Below are 22676 nucleotides of genomic sequence, written 5' to 3'. Positions count from 1 at the left end.
TTTTCCCCGAGACTTCATCTGATCAAATATTCTGATAACATTCTAATGTATTGCGCAACGCTTTGCATCGCCTCCATCATCACTTACTGACAGCTGAGATTGCAGTCAATGTCTAACTTCCAGTGGAATAAAAAATAAAGTGAATTTATAACTTATATCATGTAATATCATCCTGTTAGATCAGAGAAAAATCAGGAGTTATAAATTCCCAAATTTTCCCCCCGGAGATTAAACCCATCGACTTATAAGACCACAGCGCTATATTGCTGATACAAATCAATAACAGTAATAAAAAAAGCAAATAAGTCATCATTCCCACGGACCCACACGTCATAACCTATCAAAACATGTTATACAGAGGCATAAACCGACAAATCTGCGAAACGACTCCCGTCACACGCAGAATCAATTAGGCGAGGAGATATTGGTACAGACAAGCGTACTACCCCTCTCTCCTGCGCTTTGTTATAGCCAGGAACAGTAATTGATTGAATGTATGAAGCAAGTCAATGTATTAATTCACTCGTTAACAAAGTGCAGACTGTTTGACTAAACGTTATTGTATTTGAAAATGTTGGAACATGAAAAGTAAAATTTCGATCTAAAGTACTTATTTACTAAAGTTACAGTCACAGTTGTAGGTACTTAATTTAGATAGCAGTAGTGGAGCTATTTGTGTCAGAAGACGACCGAAGGAGTACTACCATATTTATTGCTGCCTGTAATAAAAGGCACATGAGGCTTAACACCTATGCTTCAGGTTCAAAGTCAAAGTCAAAAATAACTTTATTCAAGTAGGCCCATAGGTGGCACTTTTGATGCGTACATAAGAATTACAGGGTAGTGAGATGATGGCGATAACCACATTCGTAAACTTAAAACTAAAGCTACGAGGGTTCCAAACGCGTCCTGGTCTAAGAAGCCCACAACAAACTTAACCGGGTGTTTTTTTGTTTTTTTGTTATCACCATCTCACAATATCATTTTAAATTATTAGAAGAGCAACCTGGTTAGAGCAATAATTTACACCCAAGCTTTTTTATCGATTACGTAGTCCTTTATACACAATGCGGCAATAGGTGGACCAGATGGTCCATATAACTCGATCCTTAAAACCAAATCAATTTTTATACCTGCAACCAGGTTTAATGTGTTATTTATTTAATGTGTATTTTTTATAGTAACAATGACGGACCAAGCTAGATGGCTTAAATAAATAACACATTAAACCTGGTTGCAGGTAGAAAAACTGATTTGGTTTTAAGGATCGGCTTATATAAAAATAAGATAAGAATTTGCATAAAGTATCTGAAACTGGTTTCACAAAAATAACAAGGATTTTTGTAGAATATCCCTAAAAAGAATTTTTACAACGTATAATATAATTAGTAGGTACAATGTAATGTAAGGTAATGTACCAACTATAACAGTATCTAGACATAAAAATAAGTTATTTCGGTTATTTTTGTATTTTGATGTAAAAAATATAAAACCGAATTTAAGGAATTATCTTTGGGAGCAATCTCATATACATATTTTAATATGTCCATTTGAACTTTAAAAAGTTTCAAATCAGTTTATAAATTACGCAGAAATACAAGAAATATTAAAAAAAAAAAATTAAGTGAATTGAGAAACTTTTCGTTTTTTGAGATCAGTTGAAAATCGCGAAAATATGCAGAATTTTGTGTTATGGAAAGGACTTATTTCTTAAACACTTCAAATCAGTACCTAAAATTACAATTTTCAAAATTCTTCATCTTTCCAGCCATCCTCATTTCCACTAACAAGCAAAACTTCAGATACCACAGTACCCTTTTAAATTATTACACTAAAGCCGTTCATGTAAACTAAACTAACAATCGTATGCGCGACTTAACTTGAAATTTTAAATGCGAACAAACTTTTTAGGTCCGTAAGCCCTAATTTGTATACGGGCGGTGGTAGGCACGTGCCGACGCGTGGCTAAATATTTTTTTAACCCTTGCCTTTATTTTAAAAGATTTCTGAGCATAAGGTTTGACGAAACGAAAGTATTCTAGCATTAAATGTATATATCTCACTTAGGTGTGCATGAAAGGTCATTGTCTATCTATCACAGCCATTATAATGAATAAATATATGACTTGATTTAAAGATGAAAGATTTAATTACAATAAATGACTGCACAATCACACTTAAGTACACATGAGTGGCTCGGATGAGAGCAGAGTTCTTGCGGAAAGCGGCGAAGTCGGATCGAGGTTGGCAACATTTATTTGTAATCCATCCAAAAACTTCTACTGCCACTTGCAAATCACCTTCCTGTAGGCAGCTACCAAATGCGCCCAAGTTAACTAGCTTGGTGTTTCATCATTTGCTCTGCGACACTTCGGTGAATAGATCAGAATATAGACAGCTAGACGTTTTAAATAACAACCGAAAATTTGTTTGCAGTATCGCTAATACTTGTATTATATTATATTGAGCTTTCTGAAAAAAGATATTTACACCCCAATTTCTCTTGGTTTTCCAAATCTTAAGGTTGCCTGGAACAGATCGCTAGTAAGCGATGAGAATGCCTCTTGTATCCTACTTTTTAAGTTTCTTCTTTTCCGACTTCTTTTCTTCTTGTCCATGTCCTTTTCTTAATGTAAAGTGCTTAAATAAATAAATAAATATACCATCTCAGAAACTAGACGAACTCACGGAGTTTTCCGTTATTGCCAAGTGCCGTACTTCTTCCGTGCACAGCTCTTGTGTTTGAGGGATATAATAATAGTTCTACTTTTATCAAAATATAAATGTTATATATCTATTTCCGCTGAAGCCATCATGCAAAAACAACTGACCTAATTCTTAAATAATAATTCCATGTTTGCTTAAATTCGTTCTACTAGAAACCGAGATAAGTACTTACCCAAATTCCTCACGGGCAATGTTTGCGGCCCACTACCCAATCTTACCAACCAACAGTGCAGTAATGTGTGGTATATTTAAGCTCTTATGCTCAGATAGGAGGCCTTTTCCCAACTTTGGAGAATCAATAGACTGAGAATGAGTGCTGACAGGGAGAGCTAGTCTGAATTAAAAAGTGATGTTCGTTAAAATCGAAACTTCACTAGAATTATACATATAAAATACAAATATAAACATTAAACAAATCTCTGCTAACAACGTCAACCTCACAATACCCTTAAGCTCAATTTAATAAGTCTATCCACGCCTCCGTCATAACGAATGCCACATTCTCGCAAATACAGATAATTAAGCAAAAACTACAAAGCACAGCCTCGGGCGGTTCACGCTTTACATTCAAATGAGCACCCCCGCTGGAGGGGCGTTTGACCACATCATTAATTTAGATATTTGCAAATTGCGGCTTACAATATTAGAAAGTTTGTAATGATCATTATTTGCTAATGAATAAAGCAATGAAATTGTTATTAACCGCCATTTACCTAGTTTGTTATAGTCTAATCGGAATTGTATTCGGATTTTAATGTTAATTTAAATGAAGATTATCATCGAAATTAGTGTCATTAATGTTGCTTTACACACGGCTCCTATTTTATAGAAGAGTGGAAATCGAAATAGCCGTCAATACTAAATAAGTAAATATAAAGTTTTATTTTACAGCCTTGTTTTTTAAAGGAGCTTGAATCGATCTAACTAATATTTTATTTAAAATAGAAACTAATATTTAAGGTTTTACAGTTTTTACTTAACATTTTCTGAACGGAAAAACATCTACCTAAAACAAACATCCTCAAAACATGGAAATTCAAATCATTTGAAGAACAGTAATCAATCCAACAATCAAACTCCTCCCGATTACCATAACGTATTGAACAATGAAGCATTGATCCAATTTAACACAAAAAGGAATTGACAAAAAGATTGTGTACTTGTTGAAGTGACGTGGACCGAGGATATCTCCCTGCGTCATCCCCCCGATGGGAGGCTCTTTTAGTTGTTCCTTTATTGCTTTAAGCTTTGCATTATTTTGCTCTCGGCTCTCTCGCGTGAAAAGGAAAGCTTAATTCGGTTACACTTTGAGATGTCGACACGACAATCTCGTTATCCTGGGGTTCTGATGCTCTGCTTTATCAAACGCCTGTGTGGAGTTCATTAACGTCTATTTTAATTTTGCACGTTTTGTTTTAAGGTTTATTTTAAAGAGTTTTATTTCTTGTTTAGTCTTTGTATATCCTACTTCCTTCGTCATAAATAGGATATTATAATAAAATAAGTTAAGATTGGTCAATTCATAATTAAACTGGTCATGTTTTAACTACTCAATTGCTCAGGATTAAATCTGAATTACACTTTGAAAATAAATTATGGGTAGGTTTAGGTATTACCTACTCTCTTGATGGATGAAATCTTTTTCAAAACCAAGAGAAAGTGATCTTGTTTTTGAAAATGATTCCAGTTTTGATTTCGACAAGTTTATAGACAGGAGGAGAAAACTTGAAGATTCATTTGTAAAATGAAATGCTAATCGGGTGACTTTAGATTTTAATCCTTTTATTATCCTGCAACGTTTTGTATAGCTGTAGTATAGTCGGCGAGACAAGTCTTGAATAAGTTAATTGTACCAATTGTTTTTCGGAATGTTTAAGTACAGGGATAATATATTAAAGTACTTTTTATGTATTTTTGTGAGACAAGTGAAACCTAAAAAAAACACATAATACTTTTTTAGGTGTAGAGACATTTTAATGTATAAATATTATCATATCAAGAACTCTGAGATGTTCTTGATATCATAATATTTGTACCAAATAAAATTAGACACTTTTATTTCACGAATCACTCAAAATGGACTTTACTTATGATAGTTTCAATTCTTAAATCACTCAGAGCTTTTCTTATACTTTTTCTTATTGAAAACTAGCTGTAGCCCGCGATTTCGGTTGCGTTTTTATCAATTTTTTGAAAACCCGCCATTTCGTTAAATTCAGTGCAGTTTCTAGGGTAATAAACATACAACAAAGAACACATACATACTTTCAAATTTATATGTAGAAGTTGTTGATCATGAGTGTACCCAAAATTCAACGTCGCGTACCCTAACACTTAACTGTTTATACCCGAGTTAAAGCTATAGACACTGATTAATGCGATTTTAATCCCAGCATAAACCTCCGAAATCCATCCTGTATTAATCGCATACCACCCGAAACGGTACCTTACACAAATATAGACCTAAAACATTAGGAATGAAATACCAAATTCAATTAACCATAAGTTGTTGGCAATCAAATAATGCGACGGATTTCTAACTTTTAAGCTGAACAAGTATGAGTTCAAACTCAAAAGGCTTAGGTTCGCCTTTTCAATTGTCAAAATTATAAATCCCTTTCCGAACACGAAGGAAAATCAACTTTAGGTATTTGACAGAGGGTTCAAAGTAGATTGAGTTGATATTCTGGAATCAATAACCACTAACGGTGGATCAGGAGCGGTGACTGAGAGAGATGAAATGGGTAGTTTTTGTGTACGAGGGAAAAGGATAGCTGTGTTTAACTCGACGACGCTTTAAATGGATTAGGGATGTGAAACAGATGAGGCTCGCACCTGATCTACTTGATTTTATTTTTCAATTATGACAATAGCGATTTCAAAGGGTTATTTTGTTTTCATTTGTATCGTCTTATATTGGTATCTGTTTGTTTTTCTGGAAAGAAATGATTTAAATACTTTACTAAAGCTTTAAATATGCAATTTATATATTATATGCAATTTATATATTATATATTAATTATAATCGTCACACGGATTCAAATAGGAAATTTTTAATCCAACAAATTATTTTTTAACAGATCCAAAAAAATAGAATGATTTCAAACATTAATTTGTTGGGTTGTGCTTCTTAAAAGCGGGCAATAATTATAATATCTCGTTGGTTTCAAGAATTACCTTTCCTTATATAGAGGTAGGTAATACAATCAGAAAAATGCGTAGATAGCCTAGTGGTTAGATCTCAAATTCGAAGAAGGAAAGGAGGAAGACCGTAATCGATCCCCGGCACGTACATCTATCTAAGTTTTCGTGCGTTTAAAGCTGCATAATACCAATAGCTGACACGCGCAACTTCGTCTGCATCAAATATAATTGAAATATTTTTTAGCATTTCTATACCCGTCGTAACGTCTAAACGATAGGTCCAATTTGATTAATTTAAAGAGGAATTTGCAGGTACATAATCAATTTTAACTATAAAACTATTTATTTGGATAAAGATTTGATAGGAACGTCACCATCTTAAGATTGTACCCGTGTTTTGATTGACAAACTATAACAAAAAACGGTTATTGTGCCTTAACAGTCAGACATTTAGCCTCCCGGACTTTTTTTAAAGTAATATATCCATCGATCCATACATACATACATACATCCATCCATACCTCCATACTCACAAACTTTCGCATTTATAATATAAGTAAGATGGTACACATGCATTCGATCGTTGTCCCATATGCCTTGCGACTCGCTGTTATCTGTGAAGATTTATGTCCTTTATCTCCGACAATATTTATCGGATCTTCATTAAAATTACACAACACATGCTTGATAGTATACACTTTCAAATAAAAAAAGAATTATCAAAATCGATTCAAATTTAACTATTTAGTATCAAGTAAAATTGATAAAAATTTTCATCCCATTTCCCGGGAGAAGCTTATTATTTATTGGAACAAGAAGTAGCCTATATATTGACCCGGAATATCAGCTACCACTATACCAAATTTTATTTAAATCCGTTCAGTAGATTTCACGTGATGCCCGGACAGACAGACAGACAGACAAAAATTAAATAAAAATCTGTTTTGGTCTCAGTATCGATTATAAAGCATCCCCCGGTCAAAATTTTCAAAGTGCTAAATTGAATGTACAGAAATCTTCCAGTTACAGTTTTATTATAAGTATAGATAACGGTGAAGGAAAATATCGTGAAGAAACCTGCATGCCTGAGAGATCTTCACAATGTTCTCAAAAGGGTGTGAACCCACTATTTAATAAATTCTTCTCATTCTTCAGAAGACCCGTAGGCTGTTGATGGATTAATATTGATGATGATGAAAGTAATAATTAATGAAACTAGAATTAGTATAAAATATGATAAAATAAAATTAAAATCACCCCAAAAGGGTATTGTTCATAAAAATTACAATATGCAGTTTTTATGCGATGCTAGGGTATGAGAACGTCGAACGTTTAGGTCGTCATGCAATAGAGCTGCGGAATAACTTAATACTTGGTATAAAGATGATTTATGGGCCAGAGAGTCATCATCATCATCACATCAACCGATAGACGTCCACTGCTGGACATAGGTCTTTTGTAGGGAGTTCCAAGTTCCACGGTTCTGAGCCGCTTGGATCCAGCGGCTACCTGCGACGCGCTTAATGTCGTCTGTCCACCTCGTTGGGGGCCGACCAACGCTGCGCTAACCAGTTCGGGGCTGCCATTTCAGCACCTTGGGACCCCAACGTCCATCCTAGGCCTACGATCTAGGCCAGAGAGTAAAGTAAGCTATTTTATATCGCGGAAAAATACACGATATTATAGCGTAAATTCTGTAATGACCTCATCAAGCTCTAAGGCCGAACGTATTTCGATGGCATGATGATGGATTTGGTATTACGTATCTATAAAACGGGCCCAATCACGGTTTCTCGGCTCTTAATATTCTTACTTACTACATGTAATTTATGCGAAGGTTATAGCTATTACTAAGTACCCACTTTAAAACAATCTTTACTCTAAAAGAGACGTGGAAGAAAAAAATAACTAGGTATGAGACCAAGACAAGTTAGAAACCATGGACTCTAATGTTTTACTTTAATTTGGTACAGCGTTAGTAACTTCAGTGCCAATAAATATACTTTTGGTTCCTTACTAATTATAAAAGTAAGTGTCTTATTTTTTGGTGGCTTAACCAGTGTTAATACAATAAGTATGTTGTTTGGTAACTATCGATATAGATTACTTTAATCCCAGCAAAGCATAACTAGCTGCAAGTTTTAAATAAAGATTAAAAATCAAATGCACACACATGCAAAAGTATACTTCTCTCGCTCACACGCGGAAATGTGACCTCAAACATGGCTGCGGCCGGATGTGGGTGGGGCGTTTGATTTATAGTGGGGGGATAGTGTGAGTGTGAGTTAACTACTGTTTTATTTGTGGTGGCACTGCCGAGATTGATTAAACTTATTTAACTGGATGGGATCAGATTATCTAGGTGTAGGTGAACAAAGGTCAATTGTGGTTGGGCACGAATAAGTTGTCATCATCATCATCATTATCAATCCATTACCGGTCCACTACAGGGCATGGGTCTCCTTTCAGAATGACAAGGCCGTTGTTTTTGCCGTATAAAAGTTTTAATCCACCACGCTGGCCAAATGTGGATTGGTACACACCTTTGAAAAAATTATGCAAACAGACAGACTTGAGGTTTCAAAAAAATTTCTATATTTGAATTAAATTATAGCTTATAGAGTAAGTATAGAGCTTGAAATAAATAAATTTTATGCAGAACTTTCAGGCATACAATTGTCCTAAGGATGACTTCCTTCGCAGTTAAACCAAGTGATACTTTAATTCCTCAAATTATTAAGGCACATAACTCCAAACAGTTAGAAGCGAGTGCTTGGAATCGAAATGGTACGAAATCTAAAACCTGATCTTGGCCAATTCCAAACATAGGAATCGATTAACCATAAGCTTGATCACATTCTTGCGACGTGATCTAAGTCTTGCGCAAAACCTACGTTGTGATCCTACTTTTATAACCAATCATAATTATGAGCAAAACTAACTGAGGTTTTCAAGCCAAGTGCAAAAGCTGCAACAATTGAAATTTTATGGCCAAGTACAAACCTTCGGTTTACGACCATCTATTATTTTCTGCTTTCAATATCTTCAGCTTTGGCAATGACAATAAAATGTTAAGGCACTTTAGAAGGAAACATGATGCTTAAAAAGTTATGCCTTGTTATAAAAAGTAGGTACTCGTACATTCCGTTTTGAGTCTTGATTACACAATATTACCTTTGCTTTCAATTCTTTTTATATTATAATAGTTGTGTTTTTAAAATAGAAGAGAAACAAATGAGTTGAGATAAATAAAGAGAAATGAAATCAACAGAGATATGCTATATGAATGTATGCCATTATTATTTCGTTAATATTTTTTGAAATGATTTTTGTACAAAAAAGTAATTGAAAGATTGTTTACATAAATCATAATAGGACATGTAAGATAAAATTAAGTGAAAGTTAATATACTACCACAATAGACTACCTTATGTACAACTATACTATCATTTTAAGGAATTTAGTTTTTTTAGAAATAAATAAAGTATTTTCGGTACAAAATATCTACAGTAGAGTCACGTAGAGTCGGTGCATAAAATAAAGCCAAGACCTACTCTTTCACACGACCCAACAGTCTGCAACGTTGACACATTAGAAAAACGTAGAAAGTGTCAATAGTTTTAGTTTGTTACAAGCTATAATTTACTTTTTATTTATTTGTCATGTCTGTATTCAAATACTTCTGACCTCCTTCCCGGTTTCCATACGTAAATCGGTTGTGATGATGGAGCGGGTGGATCCCAAGAGAACTTTGTAGTGAAACGACGCGGCCCCACCATAATTGGGCACGTTTTATTCGTCCAGGATTTGATGGTCGACTATTGTAAAAAAATATTTTATTATTATTATTATTTTTATTTTAAAATAATAATAAATATAGCTTTGAATATTTTTAAATGCACAAAAGATATGTAGCACTGCTGCGTCTAACGCCATACAAGCCAACTATAAAGAATAATCAACAGTATGAGCTAATACAATTAATTACTGCTTTAAAGCATTGGTTATTATAATAACATAAAAAAGAAAAATTTCTTCATTCAGTGCTTATATATTCGGAATATTTGGTTTATCCAAATTTATACGAGGAATAGACTGAGTTCAATTTAAACAATATGTTTAAACACATTTAATAAATCGTGGTTACTATACGATTGATGAATTTCTTAACGACAAGGCTGCTTGGAAGCAGGCTCCGCTCTCATCATCACAAGATAGTAAATTTAAAATATTGTAATCTGTAAAATGATGTTAAAAAAGAGCAATCTAAGTTCAATCTGATCAATCTGAGAGCTGAGTTTCTTGCTGGCCCTTCTCGGTGCTATCTGCCTTCCGAACCGGTGGTAGAGTCACCACAAACAGACTGACTTGACGTTTCAAAAGTGACGTTATAAACTGAGCCTACTTGAAAAAAAAGAATTTAGAATTTTGTTCAACCGCTAGATGTAATATAAGAAACGGTGAACATTCGGTGAGATAAAATGGCGAATTAAATGCCATATACGCCGTTATTCGCTAGAGCGGTGTTCCCTCCCACCCTTGCGGGGCAGAAGGCTTCCATTTGATTTTATTGCCTCGCCCGACGTTCAACGTGCCCCCACTGAACTTCGATTGATAAAATCACATATACCATATTATATGTACCTATGTAAGTACAGTTTTTAGATACGTGTAATGAAGTTACGTGTAATGAAGTTTTGCTCAATTTATAGGCGATGAATTTCTACTTCAGGTTGGTCTGTCGCTTATTACTATAAAAAAGGTAATATTTCTTGTCTTCTCAGTTTTATATTTTTATATTAACACTAGCTGTTGCCCGCGACTTCGTCTGCGTTTGATTTTGTTTTTGATGTGGCATTAAATTTACTTGTAGATCTAAAAAAAATTTAAAGCATTCAGTATCGCTAAGCCTTAAATGAGGGGTTTGCTGCTGTCCGCTGAGGAGTTCAGTCCTCTATCTCCAAACACAGTTTGGGCAAAATTAAACACATATTTTACATTATAATAAAAATTAAACAAACAAAGGAACCGAGCTTAATGTCGGGATAAAAAGTATACTATATTACTTGTAACACTTCCAAGAATATGTGTACAAAGTTTCATGAGAATCGGTTAAGTAGTATTTGCGTGAAAGCGTAAAAACAAACCTACATTCACATTTATAATATAAGTAGGGATAGGGATAGGGATAGGGATTACATAAGCCTCATTAGTAAACGTGGCTTATCACTGATCGCAATAACTATGCAGTGTGTTTTCACGCTGATTTACCAAAAGGTGCTGTCACAAAAGTCTTGATTGCTATTCCGACGCTACGCAACTTTTTATATATTACCTCTGATGTTTAGTTTAAGAGTGGTGACAATCAGGGGGAAATAGGAGATCGAAAATTTATTTTTGTTGTCCTATGTTTTAGGGGCATTCTGAACATTTTAATCCTGTGGACCACCCCGAACTAAGACATCGCGCTGTAAGTTAAATCTAACTTTTCCCTTATAAGGGAAACACGTTTTATTGATCAATGCGCGTTAACAACCTAAACGGCTAAAAATTTTGACGGCCGACTGGCGCAGTGGGCAGCGACTCTGCTTTCTGAGTCCAAGGCCGTGGGTTCCATTCCCACAACTGGAAAATATTTGTGTGATGAGCACAAGTGTTTTTCAGTGGCTGGGTATTTATATGTATTTTATTTATTTAACTCTTTATTTGTACACCACAATGAAGTTAGGAAAAAGAAAAACAATAGAAATACAAAGACAGAAGTAGAATGCAAAAGGCGGCCTTATCGCTTAGTAGCGATCTCTGCCAGGCAACATTTGGATTAGGACGAGATGAGCGAGAGCGGACAGGTGGTGTAAAATTATTATAAACCTACATTCAAATAGCTAAATTCAAATACATAAACAAAATTGCACAAATAAGAAAAATATAATAAATAAATATAAAATAATAAACTAATATATTCTCAATCATACATTAATACTTATGAACATATAGCTAATAAAAATAAACATAATCAAGGTATAATAAATGTCGTCATTATTGTACAAGATTATATGCTTTCACCGCGTTTTTAAATGTTTCAAGCAATTTTGCCTCACGTATATTTAGTGGGAGCGCATTCCACAATTCCATACCTTGCACTGTAAACGAGAGTTTATAGAACTTCGTCTTGTGAAAAGGCATGTGAAATGTCAGCATACGACATGATCTTAAATCAAGCAGGCAATCCTATAAAATCAAATTTTTCGTTCAAGTACGAAGGTGTTTTAGGTGTTTCTATTTTCTAAGTATTTATGTATATATACTTCATAAAAATATTCATCAGTCATCTTAGTACCCATAACACAAGCTACGCTTACTTTGGGGCAAGGTGGCGATGTGTGTATTGTCGTCGTATATCGTAGTATATATAATTTCGCATAATCTGTAACCTTAATCATCTACCTTGATAACTGAAGATTCGGAGGGATATTAAAGTGCGCTAGAGCTTTTTTCCGTGGGTTTGTATCTTAAACTGTTCTATATCAAGGGGAACATTTTGTTAAACCATAAATACATATAATATCAATCGATTACTACAACATGCTAACCTTCTCAAAAGCAGGTTACTTTCTAAGGTTTTTTTAAAATATTCATGTGAAAATTTGCATTCCTGCAATAGAATACTAATGTTTCGAACATTAGTATCTATTATTGGATTTACTACGCCTATAAATGATTCCTTAATTCTTCTTATGAGCCCTTACCTTACCTTACTAATATTAGGACCGTAGTACCTACTATTGCTGTATAGCTGGCGATTGGTTGTACATTTTTTTCTCTCTGTCTTTCATTAGGTACTAATTTGACATGCGGAAGAAGATACCGTTTTACAGCATTTAAATTAATAAGGGTCAGTGCCGGATTATCCACGTAGCAAGAGTAGCAATTTCTACGGGCTCCGCGCGAAAGGGGTCCCCGCATATTTAATACCACTCTCTGCCTGAGCGTAAGCGTTTTTTGAGTGAAACTTATTAAGATGTGGTATATTGAAATTTTTTGATGTCACAAAAGACAGACAGACAGACAGACAGACAGACAGACAGACAGACAGACAGACTTGAATTTGCTACCGGCCCCTTGCTTAATCCGGCGCTTGTTAGTAATCTGTTGATGTACCTTTAAACGTGTCTTTTGTCAGGAGCCTTTGGCAGTGGCTAGTTACCAACCTACCGACAAAGACGCTAAACTATTTTGTGTTCTGGTGCGATGTCGCTTAGAAACCTATTAGGGGTATAACTACTATTCTCCTTAACGGGTTAGCCCGCTACCATTTTAGACTTAGAAATCTATTGCAGTCAGGGGCTAACTTGTAGTGGAATAAAAAAATTAATAATACCTCTATCTATTCTTCTTGTTATACAGCAGTGCAAAACGAACGTCAACCACGGAACACTGCGACCATACGACCGGAAACATTACGAGACATGGACCAACAGAGAGCTCTACGGGAAGCAGCTGTCGCTGTCGGAGTCTTTGGGTAAGATTTATGTTATTACATAAACCCTTTAAAAATGGCGTCTAAAAAGCAGGTTCTCGTATATAGGTTTCCGTAGACGTTGCTTAGAACATTAGAATTTTGCATTACCTTTTAACACGTGTTAAAAGATAATGCAAAATTGTCACCTCTACAAATAAATAAATTTATTTCCGTCAGTAATTTCACAGTGACCGTCCCTAACGGTTTCTAATACCTACGATAAAAAATATAGTATAATTTTTTTTTCTCTTTGTTTTGTATCGATCTTTTACATGTTTCAACGCTCAACGTTGTCCATATCGGAGTGTGGTCGGTCTTACCAGAAATTTTGGTGTTCTTTTGGCTAGGAGATATGTGCATCACATGAGTGTCACGTTAGTTCACTTGAAAACTGAACTGAGACTTTAGTTCGAGGCGACGCGACGGGACTCGTAATCTTAGAATGAAGTATATGCGTAGATTAAAATACAGGAACATTTCCATGCACCATCCAAGTTTTTCATCATCGTTTCTATATTTTCAAAAGTAGGTAAGCGAGCCGGTTACAGCTTGTTCGCGATATTAGTAATAAATGGTTTTTTAACGTACGACATACTCGTAGACATATAGCCGAATACAGCATATTTTGCAACAAATTACCTAATTTATGGCAAGTAATAATATTCATAAACTTAAAAACATATATAATTTAAATGACAACTTAACATATAACATACAATATACAAAATGTGCTGTGTGGTGATAGCAAATCAGAATACAGGTGGCCACACCATCCGATCTCTCCCCGCGGGTGTCCTACGAGGAGACTAAGGGAAAATAACGGAGAACAGGCACTACTGCGACCACCAACCTGCCCAGAATGGTGATTATGGGCAAACCCTCCTGTTGGGAAAGGTCTTTAGTCCAGCAGTACAGGCTATGGATTGATTGATATAAAAACAAAACTGATATCTTTAAACATAAATACGGGTTAAATTCCTATTAAGACTGCTATAAATTAAATAGATCAAGCCGCATTATTCCACAAATTAAAAAAAATAACTCTTTTAAAAAAATATGTTTTTGACTGTATATTGACTCTAAACAAATTTGTATATCTTATGAAAAGAGTGAGTAAGTATGACATTTGTAATATAGACGAAGATGTCCGGGATACGTTGGGGAAGTGTGTTCGGAATAGACCAATGAGGGACTAAATAATATATAAATCTAAAATTAATCTTATTATGATGTGGAGAATGATATAAGATTTTAAGTTAAGATAAAAGAAGAAGGAAGTATTAATTCGTAAAAGACTAATATGTTGTCTTACAAATACGATATTATAAATAAATTGTGAAGCTACAGTAAGTATACATATTCCTATAAACTTCTAACGGATCCCTCCGTGATTTAAGTTTATATATATTGATCGTAGAGCTCTTTTCTGCAATATAAATATATTATAGTTTCGATATCAGCAGCTTTGCCACATATCATTCTTTAATTCCTACGGAAAACTGCCATACATATAAGTGCATAATCGGTGTATGTTATTTGGAATCCTAATATAATATAAGTTATAGGTGTTGAGGTGTGTTCTATTTATCCATTTAGACGCGCAGCCCTGGGTACAAAGGGTGCCCAGTCTTTGACTTCTCTCTCGGAAACACTCTGAATATCGCACGTTATGCCTACTGTAGTGGAAGTGCTTGCTTCTTTGTGTTTTCTTCAGTAGGAAAATATGCGTTTTTAAATCACGTGAATACTTTTTTCACGTCGGTAAACATATAAGTTTCTTCTTAAACGCAGCGTTTATTATATATGTTAATTAAACATACCTACCTAAGTCATCATCATCATCATATCAACTAGTTACTGGCCCACTACGTTGCACTGGTCTCCCTTCACAACGATAAGGATTTTAGGCCGAAGTTAAACACGGAGGCCTACTTTGAGAACATTATGGATAACTCTTAAGCATGCAGTTTTTCTTAGGATGTTTTTTCACAGTTACAGAGAGTGATATTTAAAATGCGTAAAAACGCATATAACTTAAAGTAAAGCTCATTCCTACCACGAAGTTTGATACCCGGGTCGGGCCAATGAACAGTAAGAACCTAATGCGTCTTTCAATACAATATCGACAAGGCTGCTTGGAAGCTTTGGAAGGCCGCTCTCATCTCCCACAAGATTGAAAATTGTAAAAATTGTAAACCATAAAATTATGTTGAAAAAGAGCAACCTGCTGAGTTTCCTGCCGGCTCTTCTCGGTGAAATCTTCCTTCCGAATCGGTGGTAGAGCCACTACAAACTGTCTGACTTGACGTATTAAAAGTTAAACTAGGCCTACTTGAATGAATGAATGCAATTTGAATTTGAATTCGAAATTCTTAGTACTAGTCTAGGGTTTTGATATTCGTGTTTATTCGACCCCGTGTCTGTTAAGCTGTGTGTCATGCGTCTGATCTTATTCTCATCGTGTCGGAGCTGCCGTCCCATCCTAAATGACTAAGTCTACTTGAGTAAGAATAAGATGAATCTATTATAACGTCGAGTTGGGTTCAATTTTTTGAATTTAGGGTGAATTCAGTGGAAACGTGATTAAATAATTTCAAGTGTTCGTGACCGTTAGTGACCATGAAAGCAATTTTGATACTTTTATTAATTAAAAATCATTAAATTACTATTTTTCTACTTGCTAAAGAAATAACGAAACCCTTTCGGATCGCCCACTATCACCTCGCTGACGGAAAGGTGATCACTGTAGAATAAATAAATAATAAATAGATAAATATACTTCGACAATTCACACATCACCATTTAGCCCCAAAGTAAGCGTTATAGGTAGGCACTTAGATGACTGATGAATATTTTTATGAATAATATACATAAATACTTAAATAATATACATATAATCACCCACACAGAAAGCACAGAAACATAGAGGACGCTGCTGCCCATTCTCAGTTATATTCCTTTAGTCGCCTTAGTGGCCTCGTACGACACCCGCGATCTGTCGTTAACACACGGCAACAAAATTTAGCACATATTATGTACCATTCATACAGTGGCGTGCACTTCATACATGCACAAAAGCACTGCCTACCCTAAAATTCATATACTACTCTTGTAGGAGGTGGATTTTGGCCATTTATGCAATTTTCCTGCTGTATGCATACCCTGGTAGGAAATCCAGTGCACGCCACTGCTTCCATACTCATAAATAGTTAGGATAGGATAGTTTATATCCTTGAAAAGCTTGTAATACATAGAAAGAATATTTGTTTGTGTTCGTGCGCTAGACATTTTAGATTATGGCATGAAAATGTAAACTGCCTCTTAAAAGCATATTTACGTTACGGGCATATGCAAAAGACGAGGAGTTTTTTCAACTTATAAGAAATAATTATTTTAATTCATAGAAATCGCACTACTTTCGTACTTTAAATTGATTCCGATTATCATATTTCTCAATTATTTACGTAGGCATACACAGGTCAGTAGTTTTCACGCCAGAACGACCTCCAACTATCGGGTGCAAGGACCCATGCTTTTTTCTTATTATGAAGCCTCGGGAAACAACAGCAGTATAATAATAGAAGGTAGGGTCAGGGCCTGACGTCAGCCAACGTGGATCAAGCCTCAAGGGAGTTGATCAAAGGTTGGTTAACGGGTGACTGAATGCTCAACTGACGCGATTGATCTGTTCGAGCCATGGATGCGTAGTTGTAGGTACATTATGATTTTATCTCTCTCTCTTCTACAATACGGATTGAATATTATTATTTTCTCTTTCATTTATTTAGAGTTAAACATTTTTTTTTAATTTTGAATAATGTTTAATTATTTAAAAAAATAATGTTTTAATATAAAAAAAAACACTATTTAAAGTTTTTAACTAAAACCACTACTCCGCTTGTAGGGCTTTTGAGTGATCAAGCAACAGGCGGTCATATATATATACAATACACAATTGATTAATGTTATAGTATAAAAATTTACTATGGCTGCATACAAGAGAAGCAGTAGACAAAAAAGCTGTAAAAATATATTTCTGCTATAAAAAAACTTCCATCCTCCGTTATATTCCATTTAAGATAATGTACTGGGCTATCATAAGCATTTGGCAGTCAAATCTTGCCAATTGAGGGGAGTGCACCATACTAAATCATTTGTATGAGAATTCGTTATGCTAATGTAATATTTGTAGAGCTTTGCCGGCTATGGGATTTTTATGGGGTTTGGGATGGGAAGCCGAAGGTATGGGTTAAGTTAACAACAAAAACCTTTTATGGATTGTGCTTTGATATAAGTATAACTTTCTATTAGATGTAAGTATGTTCTCTCTTTTAACTAGAAAAAGTTTTTTCAAGTTAACAAAATTTACTTAAAGCTAAAGTGTAATTGTTCTTTATTTATTTTTAACATACGATATCTGTGTTTTGTGTTCATAGATGTGTTGTCCTGTATTGAAATGATAGGATACAATAACTTTAGGTGCCTATGTTAAATTATGTTTTGCGTAATTGGTCGCAGAAAGCGCCGCTAGCTTATACCCGCCGTTTCGCTGGTATTTCGTGCTTATTTGAAAAACTTTGCCAGGTGTATGTAATAACACCTTCATAATCAGGAATACAGAACAGTGCACTATTTGAGGACGCTTGCGTTAACAATGATGTGTCTTTCCATAAACCTGCTGTAGTCTACATTACTCTATACTAACTCCATGCCAATAATCAATTAGATTAGTTGGTTAGTTAGGAGGGCCAAACAAAACAAACTCAGTTTGGCATTTATTATATTTAAAGTTAGGATAGTTAGGATTAAGTATTTATAACGGTTATAGTCTAGTAGTAAAAAGTTTGGCCTCCCCGGCGTTCGATCCCCGACTTCGACCTTTAATTTTCGGAGTCACGAGAACTTATCTATTGTGAACTTAACTAAGGTGAGATTACAGTCAAGGGCTAACTTTGAGGGGAGTTCAAAAATAACTGGAAGTTCAAAAGGTTTATTGGTTCCAGTCCCCCGGTGTCACTGGCGATGGCGCTGTCGCCAGCGCGGTATCCACTGCTGTCTCCGCACTACGCGCCTCTACCGCCGCCGCAATCAACACAACATCCGCAACCAGACTCATCCCATGACCACAACGATGGGAGCCACGCGCACTCAGACAGCGATGGTACGACAACAGCATCAAATCAATGATTCATTTAATAAATAAATAAATACACTACGAAAATACACACATAGGCATCTAGCCTCAAAGTAAGCGAAGCTTGTTTTATGGGTTCTAAGATAGCTGGTGAATATTTATAAGAATGTAATACACATAAATACTTACAATATACAGATAAACACCAAACACTGAAAAACATTCATGTTCATATCACGAAGATCCGGTTTCCAGATGTGGGAATCGAACTCACGGCCGGACGCAGAAAGCAGGGTCGCTGCCCACTGCGCCAACCGGTTGTCTATTAGAATATAATATACATAGATAATATACCTAATATATAGATATAATTAATGATAGTTCATACACATAAATGTATCTACTGTATAGTAAGATGGGAGCTCAAATCGAGACGTATTTATTTCTTGGTAGTAATAATTGACGCAGTCGAAAATCAGATGGCCCACGTGATGGCAATTTCGTTTCATTTCAACCTGAGGTGTTAAGCCTCATATGCGTGTTACACGGTACACCGGTATTCGGTAACCATGCCGTTCAGACTGAAACACAGCATGGCAACAATGTTGCTTGCTGGCGGAAATTATCATTAAATAAATAAATAAATAAATGACAACAACAACGCACACATCGCCATCTAGCCCCAAAGTAAGCGTAGCTTGTGTTATGGGCACTAAGATGACTGTTGAATATTTTTATAAATAATATACATAAATACTTAAAATATACAATATAAACACCCAGACACTGAAAAACATTCATGCTCATCACACAAACATTTTCCAGTTGTGGGAATTCCAGAAAGCAGGGCCGCTGCAAACTGCGCCAATCGGCCGTCAAAAAATCAAAATAAACAAACAGACACACTTTTGGAATTATAATATTAGTATGGATTGCCTTTCTTATGCTAAAGTTATCTTTTCCAGATGACAGCATTGACGTCACCAACGAAGAGGATTCAACGTCATATTCTCCACCAGTCGTCTCCAGCTACTCTCAAAGCTGTATACCATATGGGTATGTGCTTTTTTCATGTATATTCTCATAAAAACATTACCGGCCCACTACAGGGCACAGGTCTCCTCCCACAATGGTTTAGGCCGTAGTCTACTATGCTGGCCCAGCGCGGATTTGTGGACTGCGCACGCCTTTGATTATGGAGAACTCTCAGGCATGCAGGTTTCCTCACGATGTTTTCCTTCACCGTTAAAGCTAGTGATAATTGCTTAAAAAGCCGGGATTCGAACTCTACCCCCGAAAGTAAAACTGAAGCCCTTCCCACTAGGCTATCACCGCTATCTATCTTATATGTTCAAAAGAGCAATTCTTGTACATATGTTTATATATTTATAATCCGAATCTCTGAAATCGCTCCACTGTGTTTTTTTCCTTCTACGCCTTTGGTTGCCTGGAAGAAAACGCCATGTAGCGATAAGGCCACCAAATTGTACTCTCTTCACTCTTGTTCTATATTTATCTCTATAACTACTTTTTTCTTTGGTTGGTATTCATTCAAATCGGTCTTCCAATTACTGATACTACTGCAGTATATTTTTGAAAACCTAAAACACATTAAATTTCCTGACATAAACATGAATATTACAAGCATAGGAATGCAGAAGGTTGTTGGTATCCTCTTTGATGCAAAAGAAACTTGGTAGGTGATTCGAAGATTTTTTATAGGTATAATTATCAGACCAAGTAGGTAGATTGTCCACCTAAGTGTAAGTAAGTGGAAAACCATCGCCTATATACAAAGCAGCAGTTCGCAGAGCATGCAAATAACACGTCATGCAACATGCCGCCCTGTACCCATCAACCTGAGGTGTTAATAATAATAAAGTTTTTTATTAGAGGCATATAAACCCATATAACAGCTCTTTTATACAAAGAAATCTATAATTAAATTAATACTGTAATTAGGCATTAAGCCTCATGTTCCTGTTATTACACCGGCAACCATGCCCTTCTGACCGGAACACAGCATGTCAACAATGTTGCTTGTTGACGGAAATAAGAATGGCGTTATAGGTACTTCCCCGGACGACCTCTGCCACAAAAAGCTCTGCTTCTAGTGTTTGCCAACATACCTAACTCGTTTTCATGGAAGTTGCGCTCGCATGCGTTATAATATTATATAATAATAATTCTTTATTTTCAGGCAACAGTCCCATAGCAAAGATTTGTTTTTTAGTACAATAATAACAATATGTAATAATAAATGAAGCTAATGCAGATGTCAAAAAAAAAAGTATTATCTTAAAACCTAAAATTATTATTCTCGCACGGGTGCACGGTTATTGCTATGGAAACTAATTTATTTGAGTTTTAACTTTTAAGCTTGAGAAAGAATTTCATTAGATATTGCGTTTCCCCAATTCGACACATTTCCAAAATATGTCTACACAAAACATAACCTAACCATTGTAGTGGAAAAAAAACAGGTTTCTTACATTTACATTCCTACTTACTAAGGTAGTACCTATCAACAATAACTAAAATATATATCTCTATAACGTAGAGTTAAATATACCGGCCGACTGGCGCAGTGGGCAGTGGCCCAGCTTTCTGTGTCAAAGGCCGTTGGTTCGATTCCCACAGCTGGAAAATGTTTGTGTGATGAACGTAAATATTTTTCTGTGTCTGCGTGTTTATATGTATATTAAACATAAAACTATTCATCAGTTGTCTTCGTACGCACAACACAAGCTATAGTTACTTTGGGACTAAATGGCGATGTGTGTTGTAGTATTTATTTATTTAGTTACACAGTCTGGAAACGGAGACTTCCATACTAATGTTCCCTACTTATGTCACGAGGTATACGAAATATGCTGCGTGAAAAAAGAAGCAAAGAAACACACTTTTATATGCATAAAGTGATTGATGAGTAATATGAGGTGGTATCTAAGTGAAGTTATACTGTAAGATTTGAAGGCTTCCTACGTTTCTGTATTTGTGTTTTGCAGGGACCTTTTTAGAAACTATGATTAAAGACTTGTTCTTTGTTTTCAGACCTCTTGGCATAGAGAGTGCGGCAGAGACGGCAGCCCGGTTGCTATTCATGGCTGTCAAATGGGCAAAAAACTTGCCTTCCTTCGCTAGCCTCGCCTTCCGTGACCAGGTACTTTCTAGCGTTCTGACTTTCTATAAAGGGTTATTCTCGCCACCGCGGGTTCATGCTCGTAACTCCTTCTCTCCTACGGAAGAAGCTTAGAAGTGGTACCACAATCACATTGCTGCAATATTGCTCTACTGGTTGTCCCAGGCGCTAAAATATGATAAGTAATATGTATTTTCAGGGATATAAGTAGGTAATACCTCTATTCAAAAATCTTTGTCTAGTCAAAAAAAAAACTAAGTCTTTCTCAGTTCCCTCATATGGTTGAAACAAGAATGGCTGGTAGTTAATATTACAATTGGGACCGTGTGCCCTCATAGAGCTCAAACGGAAGAATGGCTTCGAATTCGTTACTTTGCAATTCGTACGATACACTTGTAGTTGCAAGTTCTTGAATATGTTTTTCGGCTATAGGCCACAATTTTATTTATTTATTTATACTCTTTATTTGTACACCACTCAAACAAAGAAACAAGACAAAAAAAAGAACAAACACATGAAGAATGAAGCAGGATACAAAAGGCGGCCTTATCGCTAAGTAGCGATCTCTGCCAGGCAACCTTAGGATTAGGAAAACTAAAAAGAAAACAAATAGGTGGGGTACACTATTTAGTACATACATACAAATATTTGTAGATATCTACATACTAATACATAAACCAGACTACACAAATAAAAAAAAAATAAAAAATACTATTGATAAATATAAAAAAATAAATATACTAATACATATCTTAATATACCATAAATACTTAAATATGAGTTTGAGTAGATAAATAAATAATAATAGTCGTCTTTACTGAGCGAGATAATGAGCCTTAACAGCAATTTTAAATATGCCCAATAACTTCGACTGTCTTATGATCAATGGGAGTGCATTACACAATTCAGTAGCTTTGACAGTGAACGAATGCTTATAAAACTTCGTTTTGTGGAACGGCATGCTCAAAGTCAGCGCACGACTTGATCTAAGTTCCAAGAAATTTAAA

At 35.4% G+C, this 22676-nt stretch overlaps 1 protein-coding gene across 1 annotated transcript in view; it reads left to right on the top strand.

Moving 5' to 3' along the window:
* The window catches only part of LOC120631743 (photoreceptor-specific nuclear receptor), a 38830-nt gene that overhangs the window by 10784 nt on the left and 5370 nt on the right, over nucleotides 1-22676 (top strand). The window contains exons 5-8 of the mRNA XM_039901456.1: nucleotides 13279-13393; nucleotides 18397-18554; nucleotides 19493-19583; nucleotides 21582-21690. Coding sequence (XP_039757390.1) covers nucleotides 13279-13393; nucleotides 18397-18554; nucleotides 19493-19583; nucleotides 21582-21690 — 473 coding nt within the window. The remainder of the gene's footprint in view (nucleotides 1-13278; nucleotides 13394-18396; nucleotides 18555-19492; nucleotides 19584-21581; nucleotides 21691-22676) is intronic.

This window comes from Pararge aegeria, chromosome 1 (assembly GCF_905163445.1).
Source record: "Pararge aegeria chromosome 1, ilParAegt1.1, whole genome shotgun sequence".
NCBI lineage: Eukaryota > Metazoa > Arthropoda > Insecta > Lepidoptera > Nymphalidae > Pararge > Pararge aegeria.
This window is presented reverse-complemented; position numbering and strand designations above follow the sequence as displayed.